This window comes from Elephantulus edwardii, unplaced genomic scaffold (genome assembly GCF_000299155.1).
Source record: "Elephantulus edwardii isolate Elephantulus edwardi_28Jun2011 unplaced genomic scaffold, EleEdw1.0 scaffold00178, whole genome shotgun sequence".
Lineage (NCBI taxonomy): Eukaryota > Metazoa > Chordata > Mammalia > Macroscelidea > Macroscelididae > Elephantulus > Elephantulus edwardii.
The window spans coordinates 199,548-214,713 of record NW_006399928.1 but is presented as its reverse complement, the minus strand read 5'-3'; the positions used below and the strand labels follow the sequence as shown (position 1 = coordinate 214,713).

Below are 15,166 nucleotides of genomic sequence, written 5' to 3'. Positions count from 1 at the left end.
TTTGGAGGGGTGGGGGAAAGGTGGTTTATTTTGTTTCCTAGTCATGGTGTCACTGTGGGAAAGAACAGAGTGGGGAGGGCAAGTGGGAATCAAATATTTTTGGGAGGAGGCCCAAACTTCCCAGAATCCAGGGACCCTCCCCACTCTGAGTGCTTGGGGTGAGGGGATATATGTGGGGGAGTGAGGAAGAGAGGCAGAGCGTGTTTGATAAAGCTAGTGTAGAAAAAAGGCACCGGTGGGTTATATCTTGGGCCTGCAGAAGGGTGAAGGCAGGTTTCTTGGCATTCAGTCCTCTAACCCTTTCCCTTCCCTTTCTTGGCTTTAGTCTTGGTTTTGGTCTTGTGGATGCAGGGCTTCATCACGAGGATGGTCTCCTGGCACTGGGCATTGTACCGCGCCTTCTTCAGTGTGCCCTGTCGGGCTTTGGTGCCAGTGCCTCCGTCACACGCGCCCCAGCTCTCAAACTTGTACTTGCAGTCGGCTCCAAAGTCCTTCTTCCAGTTGCATGGCACCAGGCACCGGATGTGCTGGGTCTGGGTTCCGCAGGTGCCCTCACGGAAACCCACTCCGCAGTCCTTGCTGCTGGGGGTACAGGACCCCCAGGCCCACTCCGTGCATTCGCTTCCCGCACCGCCCTTCTTTACTTTATCTTTCTTTTTGGCTGCTGCGGAAGTGAGAGCCAGTAGGGCGAGGAGGAAGGCTCGGTGCTGCATCACGCTGGCTGCTGACGCTCGCAATACTTCCTGGCTAATGGTGCCAAGAGTGTTGACTGTGGAGCCAAGCAAAGTAAAGTTGTTAACAATCTCAATCTCTTCATCATCCATCCTGATGTTGCCAATTGGTCCAGTGGTGAGAATCTAGGTCTTCTTGACATTGAACCTCAATCCATACTGAAGGCTGTGTGTGTGTGTGTGTGTGTGTGTGTGTGTGTGTGTGTATACACACACACACACACACACACACACATATATATATACATATATACATCATATATACACACAGATAGATAGATAAATCTATAGATAGATAGATATAGATATATGTAAACAAACCCCACAACATACAATGTATACAAATGATGGTATGAAGCACAATGTGAATGAAAGAATGTGTGAAATACAATACATATGAATGAAACAATGTATAGGAATTTAGTATGTGAACCAATATAAAATAGAAATATGTATACAAATAAAACTTAGCCTGCACTTCTAGCAGTTCGCTATTGATTTGCTGTTCCAGTTGTTTGTGGATAATCTTCAGAAGAATCATGCTTGCATGTGATATTAATGATATTGTTCGATAATTTCCACACTCTGTTGGATCTCCTTTCTTTGGAATGGGAACAAATATTAGATCTCTTCCAGTCAGATGACGAAGTGGTTGACCTCCAGATTTCTTGGCACAACTTGTTGAGCACATCTAGGGCAGCATCTGTAAGTTGAAATACATCAATTGATATACCATCTTTACCAATTATTTCAAAGCAGCTTGAACTTCTTCTTTCATCACCATAGGCTCTTGCTCATATATTGTTTCATGAAATTCTTCTGTCTGACAATTCCTTTTGGTACAATGACTCTGTGTACTCTTTTCATCTTCTTTTAATACTTCCTGGATCATTTCATATTCTGCCCAAAGCATCCTTAAGTATAGCAACTTGAAGTTTGAATTTGTTCTTCAATTCCTTTAGCATAAGAAATGCTGAGCGAGTTCAGCTCTTTTGATTTTCTGACTCCAGCTCCTTGAACATTTCATTGTAATACTTTGTCTTTCCATGCTGCCTTTTGAAATCTTCTGTTTAGTTCTTTAGTATCTTGAATTCTTCCCTCTGCTTTGGCTTCTCCGCAATCTAGTGCAATATTCAGAGTCTCTTCTGACTTCCATTTCTTCCTCTTCTGTCTTTCTAGTGACCTTTTGCACTATTCCTGGATGACATTCCTGTTATCCTCCCATAACTCATCTGGTCTTCACTCATTGGTTTTCAAGTCCTCAAACCTATTCCTGAGACAGTTTTGAAATTCAGGTGAGATAGATTCAAGATCCCGTGGTTTTGATTTACTTTTCCTTAGCTTCAACTTGAACTTGCATATGAGTAGTTTGTGATCTGTTCCACAATCAGCACCTGTCTCAGTTTTCACAGCTCCAGCGGTTCTTTCCACATGTTATCAATCTTATTCCTATGCCTTATTCATCAGGTGAAATACATATGCATAACCTGTGTTTATGTCTCTTATAAAATGTATTTGCAATCAATAAATTAAATTCTTGACTGTGCGAAATTCAAGCATTCTATCTTCAGCTTCATTTCTGTCACCAAGTTCATGTTTTTCAACTACTGTTCCTTCTTTGTTCCCAACATTTGTATTCCAGTCACCCATTATTATTCATGCATTTTGCTTACATATTCAATTGATCTCTGACTGCAAAAGTTGGTAGGCATCTTCTATTTCCTCTTCTTTGGCTCTGGTTGTTGCTGCATATATCTGAATGATAGTGGTATTCACTGGACTTCATTATATGCATATGGATATTATCCTGCTGCTCACAATATTGTATTTCAAGACATATCTAAAAAATGACTTTTTTAACTATGAAAGCAACCCCATTTTTCTTCACCTTTTCATCTCTGACATAATAGGTCATATGATTGTCTGACTCAAAATGTCCCATGCCAGTCCATCTCATCTCGGCAATACCTAGTATGTCAATATTTACACATTGCATTTCTTCCTTAACAATATCTAATTTTCCTACATTCATGGTTCTCACATTCCATGTTCCAACCACTAGTGTCTGCATACAACTTTTCCTCTTCCTTTGTATTTCCATACTTGAGAACTCCACCTCAGTTGCCCTAAGTGTGTACATAGGTTTTCAGAGGTCTGCTATTTTGGAAGTGGATGGCTGGCCAATTCTTCTTCTTAGTCTGTCTTAATATGAATGCTCAGATTTAGAAAATATTACAACGAAATGTGCAAGGAGCTGGAGTCAGAAAATCAAAAGGGCTGAACTCGCTCAGCTTTTCTTAAGCTCAAGGAATTGAAGACAAATTCAAACTTCAAGTTGCAATACTTAAAGATGCTCTAGGCAGAATACGAAATGATCCAGGAAGTATTAAAAGAAGATGAAAAGAGTACACAGAGTCATTGTACCAAAAGGAATTGTCAGACAGAAGAATTTCATGAAACAACATAGGAGCAAGAGCCTTTGAAAGAATTGCAAAAAATAAGGCTCCAGGAATTGATGATATAAAAATAGCCATTATTTCAAATAGCAGATTCTGCCCTAGATGTGCTCACCAAATTGTGCCAGGAAATCTGGAGGACAACCACTTGGCCAACTTACTGGAAGAGATCTATATTTGTTCCCATTCCAAAGAAAGGAAATCCAACAGAGAGTGGAAATTATCGAACAATATCTTTGATATCACATGCAAGGAAAATTCTGTTGAAGATTATCCAAAAACGACTGGAACAGCACATCAACAGAGAACTGCCAGAAGTTCAGATTGAGGTCATGGTACTAGAGATATTGTAGTCTAATGTTAGATGGATCTTAGCTGAAAGCAAGGAATACCAGAGGAATGTCTATCTGTGTTTCATTGATTATGCAAAGGCATTTGACTGTGTGGATCATAACAAACTGTGGCTGACAATGAGAAGAATGGAAATCCCAGAACACTTGATAGTGCTAATGCAAAACCTATATTTGGCCCAGGAGGCAGTCGTCAGAACAGAACAAAGTAACACTGCATGGTTCAAAATCGGGAAGGGTGTATGCCAGGGATGTGTCCTGTCTCCATACCTTTTCAACCTATATGCAGAACAGATTATCTGGGAGACTGGGCTCTATGAGGAGAAGCGTGGCATCAGGATTGGAGGAAGATTCATCAACAGTCTTCATTATGTAGATGACACAACCCTGCTTGCTGAAACTGAGGAGGACCTGAAGCACTTGCTGTAGAGGGTCAAGGACTGCAGCCTTCAATATGGATTGAGGCTCAAAATTAAGAAGACAAGGATTCTCAACACTGGGCCACTTGGCAACATCAGAATGGAGAGTGAAGAGATTGAGATTGTTCACAGCTTTAGTTTTCTTGGCTCCATAGTAAACACTCTTGGCACCAGCAGCCAAGAAACTAAAAGACGTATTTTGATGGGAAAATCTGCTATTAGGGACCTCTCCAGGGTACTGAAGAGCAATGATATCACTCTGGAGACTAAGGGGCACCTGATACAGGCCATGCTCTTTGCAATCACTTGTTATGCATCAGAGAGCTGGAAAATGACTAGGGAAGATACAAGGAGAATTGATACCATTAAGCTGTGGTGCTGGAGAAGAGTATTGAAAATACCGTGGACTGCTAAGAAAATGAACAGATTCATCCTAGAGAGGGTTAAACTAGGCTGCTCCTTGGAGGCAAGGATTCTGGGGCTTTGTCTGACATACATTGAACATGTTGCAAGGAGGGACCAGTCCTTGGAGAAGGACGTCATGCTTGGGAGGCTGGAGGGACAGCGCAGAAGGCCCTCTGCAAGGTGGATTAACTCAGTGACTGGGGTAGTGGTGGTAGGTGTGTCAGAGACAGTGAGATTAGCACACAACAGAGCAGTATTTAGAGCTGTTGTACATAGGGTCGCTATGAGTCACAGGCAACTTGACGACACATAACAACAACAACTACAACCTAAAAATAAATAAAAAATATGACCTTCTTTTGGGTTGGCAGTACAATTCCTTAACACTAAGCCACCAGCTCCGTAAATATATTGAAGCAGTTCCTAAAAATGAGGGGTGATATATGTTGGAGTTTGAAGATCTTTTCTCAGTGATCTTTAAAAATAGGGTTTAGAAAGGTCAACTTATGAAGCAAAAGCTGCTGCCTCTTCTCTCTATAGTCTCGGCCTTCCCTTCTTTCTAGAGTATCTGTCTCTTTCTCTCTGTCTCTGAACACTTCTTCTTTCTGAAACTCCTTCCTATTCCTCTTTTCCAACTGGCACATTCACTATTCACAGGAAGTGGGAGCTGGGATATTCTAACTCCTATACAAACATTCCTGGAGTCGATAGGAAGAGCCTAGCAGACCCTGCAGAAATATTGTTCCTAATGTCTGGCTACCCTTCAGCAACCTTCTGTTGTCCACATCAAGCCTACTAAACTGGGCAGTAGAAATATAAGTCACACTCTTCAACAATAGCCCATTTCTAAAAATACAGGACGTGACACATAGGTATGATCACTAAGTAGTTCTTACCCTTTGGAACTCAACTGAAATATGACCTCCTTCTTTTTAATTCTTTTTTCCCCCTTTTCATTAGCTCATTTACAAACTTCTAATACAAATTAGAACAAATTCTTTCAATTTCCCTCACCCCCTCACCCATCAATCCCCTCTTCCCCTTGTACATTCACATCCCTCTGCTTCCAGCTTCTCCCACCCCTCCTGGATCCTTATACTCATTCTACAATAATGATCTTATACAATATTAATCCTTGTGGGACTGAGTTAGTTCATTCAGCATAATGCTCTCCAGTCCCTCCCAAGCTAGGTAATAATTTACAATTATTGCTCCTGCGTGCTGACCTCCTTTTTGAAGCATTCCGTTCTCTCCAGTATTTTATCCTTACCATTAACGTAGCATTTTTCCTATACTTAAACTGTGTCTGTTTCCCCAGTAGACTATAAACTCCTTAAGGGCTCCTTGAGGACTATTTATTTTTTTTTTATACTAAAACCTAGTTCAGGTTTATTCAGTGAAAGATGATAGGGAGAATGTGTGTATCAATTACAATAAATGTCCCTCTCTTTATCAGCAGGAACTTGCAGGGAACAAAATTTAGTGTCCTGACAGTATACTCCTAACAGTAAATAACTACAAACGTAACCCTGAATCTTGCTTTTCAGGAAAGAAGGCAGGACCTCCTGGACCTAATGGCCCCCCAGGACCTCCAGGACCTTCAGGACCCCAAGGACCTCCAGGAATTCCAGGAATTCCTGGGATTCCAGGAACAACTGTTATGGGACCACCTGGTCCTCCAGGTCCTCCTGGTCCTCAAGGACCCCCTGGTCTCCAAGGACCTTCTGGTGAGCTACTGTCTCTATACTCCCCCATATGCACCTTTCAAGTACTTTAGTAGAGCCGGTGTATATAACTCTGAAAGCATTTTCAAATAGTATTGATGGAGTTGGTGAAGAGATTTTCTATCCCAGTACGGAATTGGAAATGTTAAAAGCCTGATCTTGTCTAACTTCTTATTTGTGCCATCCTGAAAAGAACAAATCACCTGTCCTTGTACTACCTCAACCTTGCCATCACAACTCCTTTCTGGCTTTAGATATCCATGTTATGGACCTGTACATGACAGTAAATTCATATGAGCTTGACACAAAAGCACTGAGGAAATTCCTATAGGTCGTAGATTTGGCCTGCTCTTTTTAAAGCTTTTTTAAAAAAAAAATCTACTAGTTTATTTATAAAATTCGAATACATTGTTTTCAAGAACAAATTCTTTCAATTTCCCTCACCCCCCACCCCCATCAAATTTTGGCCTGCTCGTATAACCAGCATCTAGCTTCACATACTGTTGTTTGCATGGAATAGGCTATGAGAATGAACTTTGGGAATTTGGACAGAGTAACAACTCTATGAACACCAAAACTCCTTTCCTATAGAGGTAAATAAGGAATCACTGAGCTGTAAAGGATTGGAAACTTGAATCATTCAGGTTATGTATGAAACAAACCTAGGCATCAACTATCCTGTCTTGCACTAGATCTTATCCTACTCACACTGCCCTTTCAAATATAATTTAATTTCTTCATATAGTTTTGATTTTTAAAATTGTTTTCATTTTTAATTGTGATTTTAACAAGTTTACAGAAAAGTTGAATTTTCATTCATTCATTCATTCATTCATTCTTTCACATTCTCCTACTTCCCCCCCTTCCCAGTTCACTTTTTTTTAAAAAAAAATCATCCATTGTTGTATAATTTCCTCCACCTCCTACCTTTCCCTAGTCCACCTTGCTATGCACCTCTTATTCTGAACTGTTTTCATACAAATAATGCATAATCATATATTCCTTCTAAGTACTTATTTCCTTCATCTGTTCCAATGCGGTGTTATTTATCCCCTCTTTTCTTAGTTTCCCCCAAACCCCCATGGCAGTCCTGTTTTGTAATAGTGGTGCTGTACAGTATTTGTCCTTTTGTGACTGAGATATTTCACTCAGCATAATGTCCTCGAGGATCACCCTTATAGTGTAATATTTTACGAGTTCATTGTTTTTCAGTGTTGCATAGTATTTAATTATGTGAATATACACCAGTTTTTCAATCCATTTATTTGTTGATGGGCGTTGTTGCTTCCATCTCTTTGCTATTGTGAATAACACAGCAATAAACATAGTTTTTTCTTGCCATCAGAAGGTCCTCCAAAACATTAATGCAAATCTAAATTAGCCTAATTGGAGTTGAAACAAGCAGAATTTACTGGACTTATATAAATCGTTAGTTATTTACCCTGCTACCCTCCTATATCTTAGAGTTTTAAATGAATAGACTTCTACAACTAATTTCTCCAGGCCCAAGAATTCTGCAGCAGAACTCAGTTTTCTTCAAGTTGGAATTCAAATAAGGTTAACCAGAATCACTATTATCATTGGCACAAGAGATAAAGTTAGGTATGTTTTTTGTAATAATTACCATTTCACCAATATGGAGTACTTTCAATGTGTGCAAGATATATTATTAGTGGTCTCTGTTCTCATGGAGCTTATGTACTACTGGAGAAGAGAAAGTTAAATAAAGAAGATAATAACAAATATTAATAAGCTCTATGAAGAAAATAAATAATAAGAAAGCAAAAGACTGCATGATAAATAAACAAAACCATTGTCTCAGGGAACTGTAGCAGGCTAGTGGCAAGAACCTGTGCTGCAATCCCAAAAGTGCGCGGTTCAAATCCACCAGATGCTCCACTGGAGAAGGAGGGGCAACCTCTTCTTGTGCCAGTCAGATCTGGTTCAAAGGTACACAAAAAGGAAAACAAACAAACAAACCAAAACAACATTGTCTCAGAGGTCTACAGGGACAGGAATATACCCTTTCATCTTCATGTCTGCTCAGTAGAGCTGACTTGGGCTAGCAGTGACAAAAAGACAGTTTACCTGCTCAGTGCTAGATCCACTAAAAATGTAAGCAAGAGATAGGAAAGAAAAGAAAATGATAAAGATAGACTCCCATTTCAGGTCCTGTGTTGCTCTCTGCCTCTCCTCAGATATTTTAACTGGAGATTAAACACATGTGAGGCTGGCCTGCAGCAAGCAAGGCTCACTGCCATTAATCTAGGTGGAGAGAAAAGGAAGTAAAAAAGAACATGCCCTCTGATTGGCCTGTTCTATTTTTCAGGTGCTGCTGATAAAACTGGAACCCGAGAAAACCAGGTTGGCTGGGGATTGCTTTCTTTCTGGGAAAGAAAGGAGACTATAGATAGAGCCACCTTTTTGTTTACTCCCTCTTAAACTGACTGAGACTTTATTTTGTAAGACGATCCTGAAAATTCTGAAGTTTTCACTTAGTCTCCTCCCATTTGTAGAACTAGAAAAGTTGTATCCTAGGGCCTGCCTTCAACTAAAGGAACTGAGATTGTCAAGGCCATTTTTCTTCACTCTGTGTAGACAGAAAGTCAGTGGGCTGCTGAAAGACCTCTAGACATACCTGTTCACCTAGGCTAAAATTTACTAGGCCACCAAATGGGCTTCTGCTTTAATCTGGGAAGGTTCCTTCCTAATCTGTCTGAGCTTCCTAAATTGTCTCTATTAGTTGGTTTGGCTACCTTACATTGTTTTATCCCCTCATTGCAGTTGTTTGACTACAGTAAGAAATTCATACAGCTGCACAATGTTTGCATGGGCAGTTTTATATCCATCACCTCATTTGATCTTCAAATATTCCTGTGAGGGAGACAAGAAGGAAGTTCCTATAAACTCCATCTTACTTTTGGGGAAATAAGGCATTACATTTGACCAGGGCTACATAGTGTCGAGGGAGCTTTGGTGGCTTTGTGGATAAGAAGCTGTACTGTAATCTTAAAGGCAGGCAATTTTCATCCACCAGCTGTTTCTTAGGAGAAAGATGGGCAATCTCCTCCCATGCAATTTACAGCCCCCGCAGACCCACTGGAGGGTCAGCTATGAGTCAGCTCTGACTCAATGACACATAACAAGAACAACTATGTCCAGTTAACTGGATAGCAACTAACAACAACATAACTAGAAGTGACAGAGGTACAAGATTACATCAGAAATGTGTTCACTAGCATGTATAGGGATCAGAATTTAGATATAAAAAGAGACTAGAAACTGGAAATGGAAGCCTGAGAACCTGTGACTAAGCAAACAATCAGCCATTATTCAGTAACTACTATCCTTCTCATCCTCCCAGCCAGCGGTGGTGCATCTGCAGGGCCAAGGGTCAGCAATTCAAGTCAAGAATGGTAAGAATCCTAGTAGGATCTATCCCTAAGAACTTCTCTCTTCCCTCACCCCTCTCCCTCACTCACCACCTTTGAGTAGATTCCTACACTTAGTGCCCCTCTATCAGGTTTCTGATTCTATCAGGTTCTGAGCAACCTTTTGGTTAGAAGTACAACACCCTTAGGGACTGGACCACCAGAGCTCCTTTCCCTCATCTTTAACCTCCAAATAATTGTCCAGCCTACATATCATATTTGGAAAGGTTGAAGGTCAGGGAAAGAGAGAAAGACTCCCATAGAAATAGATTGACATGTGACTGCAGCAATAGGATCAAGAGCATCGGAGATGGTGAGGGTAGCACAAGATAGGACAGGATTCTAGTCTATTGTTTGTAGTGTCTCTATGAGTCATACTCAATTTGACAGCACCTGATTATAACAACAGTTTCTCTCAGCTGGGTAAGGAGTTGTGCTGCCAAACCTAATGCAGGTGATTGTAATCTATCAGCTACTCTGTGGGAGAAAGATGGACAATCTCTCCCTGTGTAAGTTACAGCCTATGAAAACCTGCTAGAGGGTCAACTATGAGTAGGTTAGACTTGATGACATATTAACAGCTCCTCTCAAGCTCCTAAGGTAAGGTATTCTTTGCATAGGGGACCATTCACTACTCCATCCTCCCTTCTGAGGCTATCCTGAGTAAGTACTTGTACCAAGACCAACACCCAAATTGCACTTTATATCCTTTATCATGAAGCAAAAGGGAATTTGACTCATCATCTAGCCTGGGAAATTTGGAGATGGATGATGGAAGTTAGAGTTATGCATAGTTTGATATGCTTGATAAGTTTGATGAGTTTGTCACAATTCAAATTAGAGAAGTTAAAGACACATAAAATTAAATTCTTCTTGTCTGTTGGATGGGTCTACACAGAAAATGGATATCAGAAGTGAGATGAGGGCTTTCTCTATGGGATTGGGGCATGCCAGAACTTCCAGGGAGTGTGAGATGAAAGTTACTATCAAAAAGAGGAACAGGCTTAATAAAGTTTAAAAGCAAGGAATTAATATAATCTCTGCATTTAAAAGATAAGGAAACAAAATCCCAGAAAGATTGAATAATACTTTAATTAACCACATTGAATTATATTTGTATGACACTTCAGAGTTTCCAACATGCTTTCCTTGTCTTGTATTTTATTCAATTCTCAGGACAGTCCTATAAGGTAGATGCTACCCCCTTTTTATAGACAGAAACCAAAGCTTAGAGAGGTTAATTTGTCGAAGACTTCATAGTTGTTTAAATGAGAAGGTGGATTTGAAAAGTCCTGCTGTCTGACTTTCCCCATATACTATAGTACTTATGATGTATAAATATACTCTATTGAGTGATTAGGGTTTTTTTCCCTCGGCTCAAAAAGACCTGAATATTCATTCAAGAACAGAGCTTTAAAATAATGTCTAATCCCTACAGTAGACAAGACCTAAATTCCGTTAGCCTCAAGTGCCTTGGTAAACAGCAATCTAAGCAAGGTGCCAGCTACTTACAAGCTTAGAATTAAAAGAAGAATCTATGCATGTGGAAAGAACAAAGAAAGATTAAGAAACCTGCTTCATAGCACTAGCTTCTAAGAGCCCAGTCAGTACTGAACTGACTGTTCTGAGCCTCCTAATGGTTGGGGCTTGTTTCTGACTAATAGCTTAAAAAATATAATAAGGAACAGAATAGTACCAAAACCAAAGAAATCCTCCTGGGGCTATTTTTTTGCCATTTGGTGAGTTTTTTGTCACTATTGCTAAATATTAAGATTGTTTCCAAATCCCCTATAGCAATTCCTAGTAGTAGTAGCTCCACTAGGAATCAAGTGGGAGAATGTCATGCAAAGCAGTCCAAAGAAATGGGGAATCCAGGACATCCCTTCCTAACTCTTATCTTTCTATGTATCACCTCTAAGATAGATGGCTGGCCACCTTTTTCAGAAAGCCTATTTCCTTACACCACAGAGAGCCAAGCCTACTGAGATTGGCCAAACATGTTTATGGAAAACATAATTTTTTTACTTAAGACTGGATGGTTTTGTCATGAGCTTGGACTCTTTCCTCTTGGTTGGAAGGAGTATCTCTCTCCTTGGGGATAAAATGGGAAGTTTACCCCTGCTTAATGTATGACAGCTCTCACTAGCCAAGGCCCTCCACCTTTGATTGAGATGAGGTTAAAAGACAATTTTTTGCCAACAGTGCCTCATCTCCCAGGCGTACACACCCCATTCCCCTGGATGATTCTAGGGTGACTTTGCAAGTTCATCCTCCGCTGCTGTAAATATCCTTTTCACCTAGGACTCCTCTTTCCTGGTGGGCACTCATTTTGATTGCCATGGAGTTTGAATCACCTCTGTTCTCTAAAGTTCTTCAGATAAATGGTTTATTGTGCTGAGTAGTTTTACTTGGGACCTAGAAAGACTTTCCAGAAAGGAATGGATATGGAGAAACAATTAAAAGGAATCTCTTAAGAGGAAAGGAGAAAAATCCATGAATCTGTAAGACATGAAAGAGATTGAGGAGCTACTGCTGGGAGAATAAAATTGAATAATAAGAATTAACCTGCCATTCAGTGTCTGAATTCTGCCTGTGCCAGTTCCAGAATAACAAAGAAAATAGGGCAGCATGTCCATTCTCCTCTTACCTGCCTCCTGGGGGGCGGGGGGGGGTGAGAATCTAGTTAGAAAGTAGTAGTTAAAGATTCATCCAGACAGAGAGGTCAGGAAAGGAGAAAGAACAACTTACAGTGACCTGAGGCAAGCCTGGCAGCTGCTTTACAAACTCTCCTGGTAGCAGTGGGATGAAGTGGGAATTGTATTCTGTTTGCTATTTCTTATTTTTATTGCCCAGATCATTCTAACACGTACTGAGTGATTGCCCTTCTCTCATACTGAGATCTTTCAGGTGGAGTGCTCAATGACTGGTCTCGCATCACTATGAACCCCAAGGTGTTTAAACTACATCCCCGCAGTGGGGAGCTGGAGGTACTGGTGGACGGCACCTACTTCGTCTATAGTCAGGTAGAAGTGAGTACGGTCTTAGGCCTAACTCTTCTTATATCTAGAATGCAGATCCAGAGCAAGTCACAAAGGGGCACCGGAGCCAGTCAAGATTAGTCAATGACTAACTTCTAGCTTTGAGGGAAGAGGGTGGAGGGGCAAACACTGGGTGGGAATTGAAAGAAAGGAAAACAAGAGGTGCTTTAGTTCTTTCCCTAGTCATATTATCATTGGAAAACTGTAATAGAGGTCATCCCATCTTTGATATCTATTGCTGACTTTAGGGCACCAGGCCTATGAGTTGATGTCTCCTTGTTCTCTCTCTGCGTTTGAACTCTGGTCTTAATAAAAACTAAACACCTCAAACTCACTGCCACTGAATGACTTCCAACTCATAGTAACCCTTCTTGAGAGTGAAAATTGTCACAGGTGAAGACTCCATCTTTCTCCCTCAAAGCTGATGGTTGAGTTTGAACTGCAAGAGAGATGCATGGTCTTTGGGTTAGCAACACAACTGACTATGGCCTATGGTCACAGTAGACTCTTTGAAAGTTAATTCCAAGTCCCCTGAGAAAGACTTTCCTCAACAATGCTTAAACCAAAACAAAACACACAGCCATCAGTTTCTGAGGGTGCAAATCTTTCTAGGAGCAAACTGCCCAACTTCCTCCTACAGAACAACTGGTAGACTTGAACTGCTGCCCTTTTGGTTAGCAGATAAACACATAAAATACTATACCACCAGTGTTCCTCAACACTGTTAGGCTTTATAAGCATAGTGTTACTGAAGACTTGCTATCTTAAAAAGATTTTACTGTCTTTCCTTCCTCTATCTCCTTTTTATTTCCTACTTGTTTTTCTGGTTGTCAACCATTCTTACCTCCTTTCTGTTATCGTTCTACCAACCCTTTTCTCTCTGGTTTTTGTCTTTTTCCTGCTCTGAACTCATTCCCCAAGCCTGAAAATGCTCATCCATTTCTAACCCCAGTTGTTAGCCTCCACTGGAGTAGCTCCTCAGAGATAGAGGTAAATGAGCCTCGAACTTGAGGATTCTGAGGTGCAGCCAGCGAACAGATAATTGATAGAAAGACTATGGAGCCAGCAGCATTTGCATACTGGTATAGTTTGGATCCTGGCTCAAGGTATTACATGGCATCTGAATACCATACTCTCTTCTGAAGAGCCTGTGGAGGAACTGACTTTTTATAAAGTGATTTAAGGTGAGGGAGGAAAGTCTCAACTTCCAGGGAGCAAGAAGGTATATTCCCAATGTTCTACAGACTAGAATCTATTTGTAACAGAGGATATGGATCAAAACTGAGGTGAAATATGATGAATAGGTTAATGTGCTGAATTAATGAAAAAAGTAATTTTTTGCATCTAGAAGAGAATTGGGAATGGCCTCAGGACTTACACATTATGTCAGCTAGGAAAATTCTCCATGAGGACTGACCATTCCAATGAGGACTGGCCATAGGTTAGTGCTGCTTTCTGGAAAAGAAGTGAAATTACAAACATGGGCTTTGCCCTATTGAGTATTTTATTTGGTGGATAGCTCTTCATCTCTCTAGATCTGTTTCCTTAGTCATCACACAAGAATACCAAAGAGGCATTGTGAGAGTCAGTGAAAGCAATTCAACAGTAGCAGGAAGCAGAGAGGGGTATAGTGACTAGGGGAAGAGATCCAAGTTTTTTGCTTAAAAGGCTATAGAAATAGCAAGTTGTTACTGGAACTTCATAATCAATGACTTCTGAGTATATACACAAATACTCTCGTTTGAGTTTTGAAACTGAAACTCAATATTTACTTATTTCTGTAGCACTGATTGAACCCCTAATATAAACAGAGCACTGTAATTCATGCTAGGGCTGAATAGGGTAGAAGAAAAAGGGGTGGGTAAAAGAAAAAAAATAAAATATGGTTCTTGCCTTCACAGAGAATAGAAGTTTTATAAGTTTGCTTAGCCACTGAACTCCATGGAGGGAGGAGAGGCAAATCATAAGCCTGCTCCTCTGTCCTTCCTGTTGACCAACTAGCACACCTTCAGATACACTAGTAGCTCATCTGAGATACTTTATGTATGTTATCATCACAGGAGAGCCCTACCCTCTTTTTCCTCTCTCCCCCAATCCATTCTTATTGCCTTTCACCCAGGTATACTACATCAACTTCACTGACTTTGCCAGCTATGAGGTGGTGGTGGATGAGAAGCCTTTCCTTCAGTGCACACGCAGCATCGAGACAGGCAAGACCAACTACAATACTTGTTATACCGCTGGTGTATGCCTCCTCAAAGCCCGGCAGAAGATTGCAGTGAAGATGGTGCATGCTGACATCTCAATCAATATGAGCAAGCACACTACCTTCTTTGGTGCAATCAGGCTGGGTGAAGCCCCTGCTTCCTAGATTCTCCTTGTTTTGCCCCCACCCCAGGTTTGGGAGCTGAGACTCCCAAAGCTTTTAAGTGCTGCTGTAGAATGAGGTATATTGGCACTGCAATTACAGAGAGAAATGCTCCACTACTATTTATTCCCCAGTGACTTCAGGATGACAAGGCTTAATTGACTTTTCAGAATGATCTTGAGTAAACAAGGCAGTTGATGGAGACTCAGGGTTTACATGAAGCAGAATCAATTTCTTTGGCTTC

At 40.7% G+C, this 15,166-nt stretch overlaps 1 protein-coding gene and 1 pseudogene across 1 annotated transcript; one reads left to right on the top strand and one right to left on the bottom strand.

The window, feature by feature from the left end:
- Positions 1–293: 293 nt before the first annotated feature.
- On the bottom strand, positions 294–713 carry LOC102861663 (annotated as a pseudogene).
- Positions 714–4,790: 4,077 nt separating this feature from the next.
- Positions 4,791–14,942, top strand: LOC102861254 (ectodysplasin-A-like). Its single transcript, XM_006896000.1, has 6 exons — positions 4,791–4,797; positions 5,909–6,088; positions 8,415–8,449; positions 9,450–9,501; positions 12,424–12,539; positions 14,674–14,942. The coding sequence occupies exons 1-6, from the start codon at positions 4,791–4,793 to the stop codon at positions 14,923–14,925; spliced, it is 642 nt and encodes a 213-aa protein (XP_006896062.1). The 3' UTR covers positions 14,926–14,942.
- The last annotated feature ends 224 nt before the right edge of the window (positions 14,943–15,166 follow it).

Bases quoted from the DNA above. Each gene is read 5' to 3' on its own strand.
- LOC102861254 (XM_006896000.1), top strand. The intron at 6,089-8,414 runs GTGAGCTACTGT...TCTATTTTTCAG, and splicing joins TGGTCTCCAAGGACCTTCTG to GTGCTGCTGATAAAACTGGA. The intron at 8,450-9,449 runs GTTGGCTGGGGA...TCATCCTCCCAG, and splicing joins CTGGAACCCGAGAAAACCAG to CCAGCGGTGGTGCATCTGCA.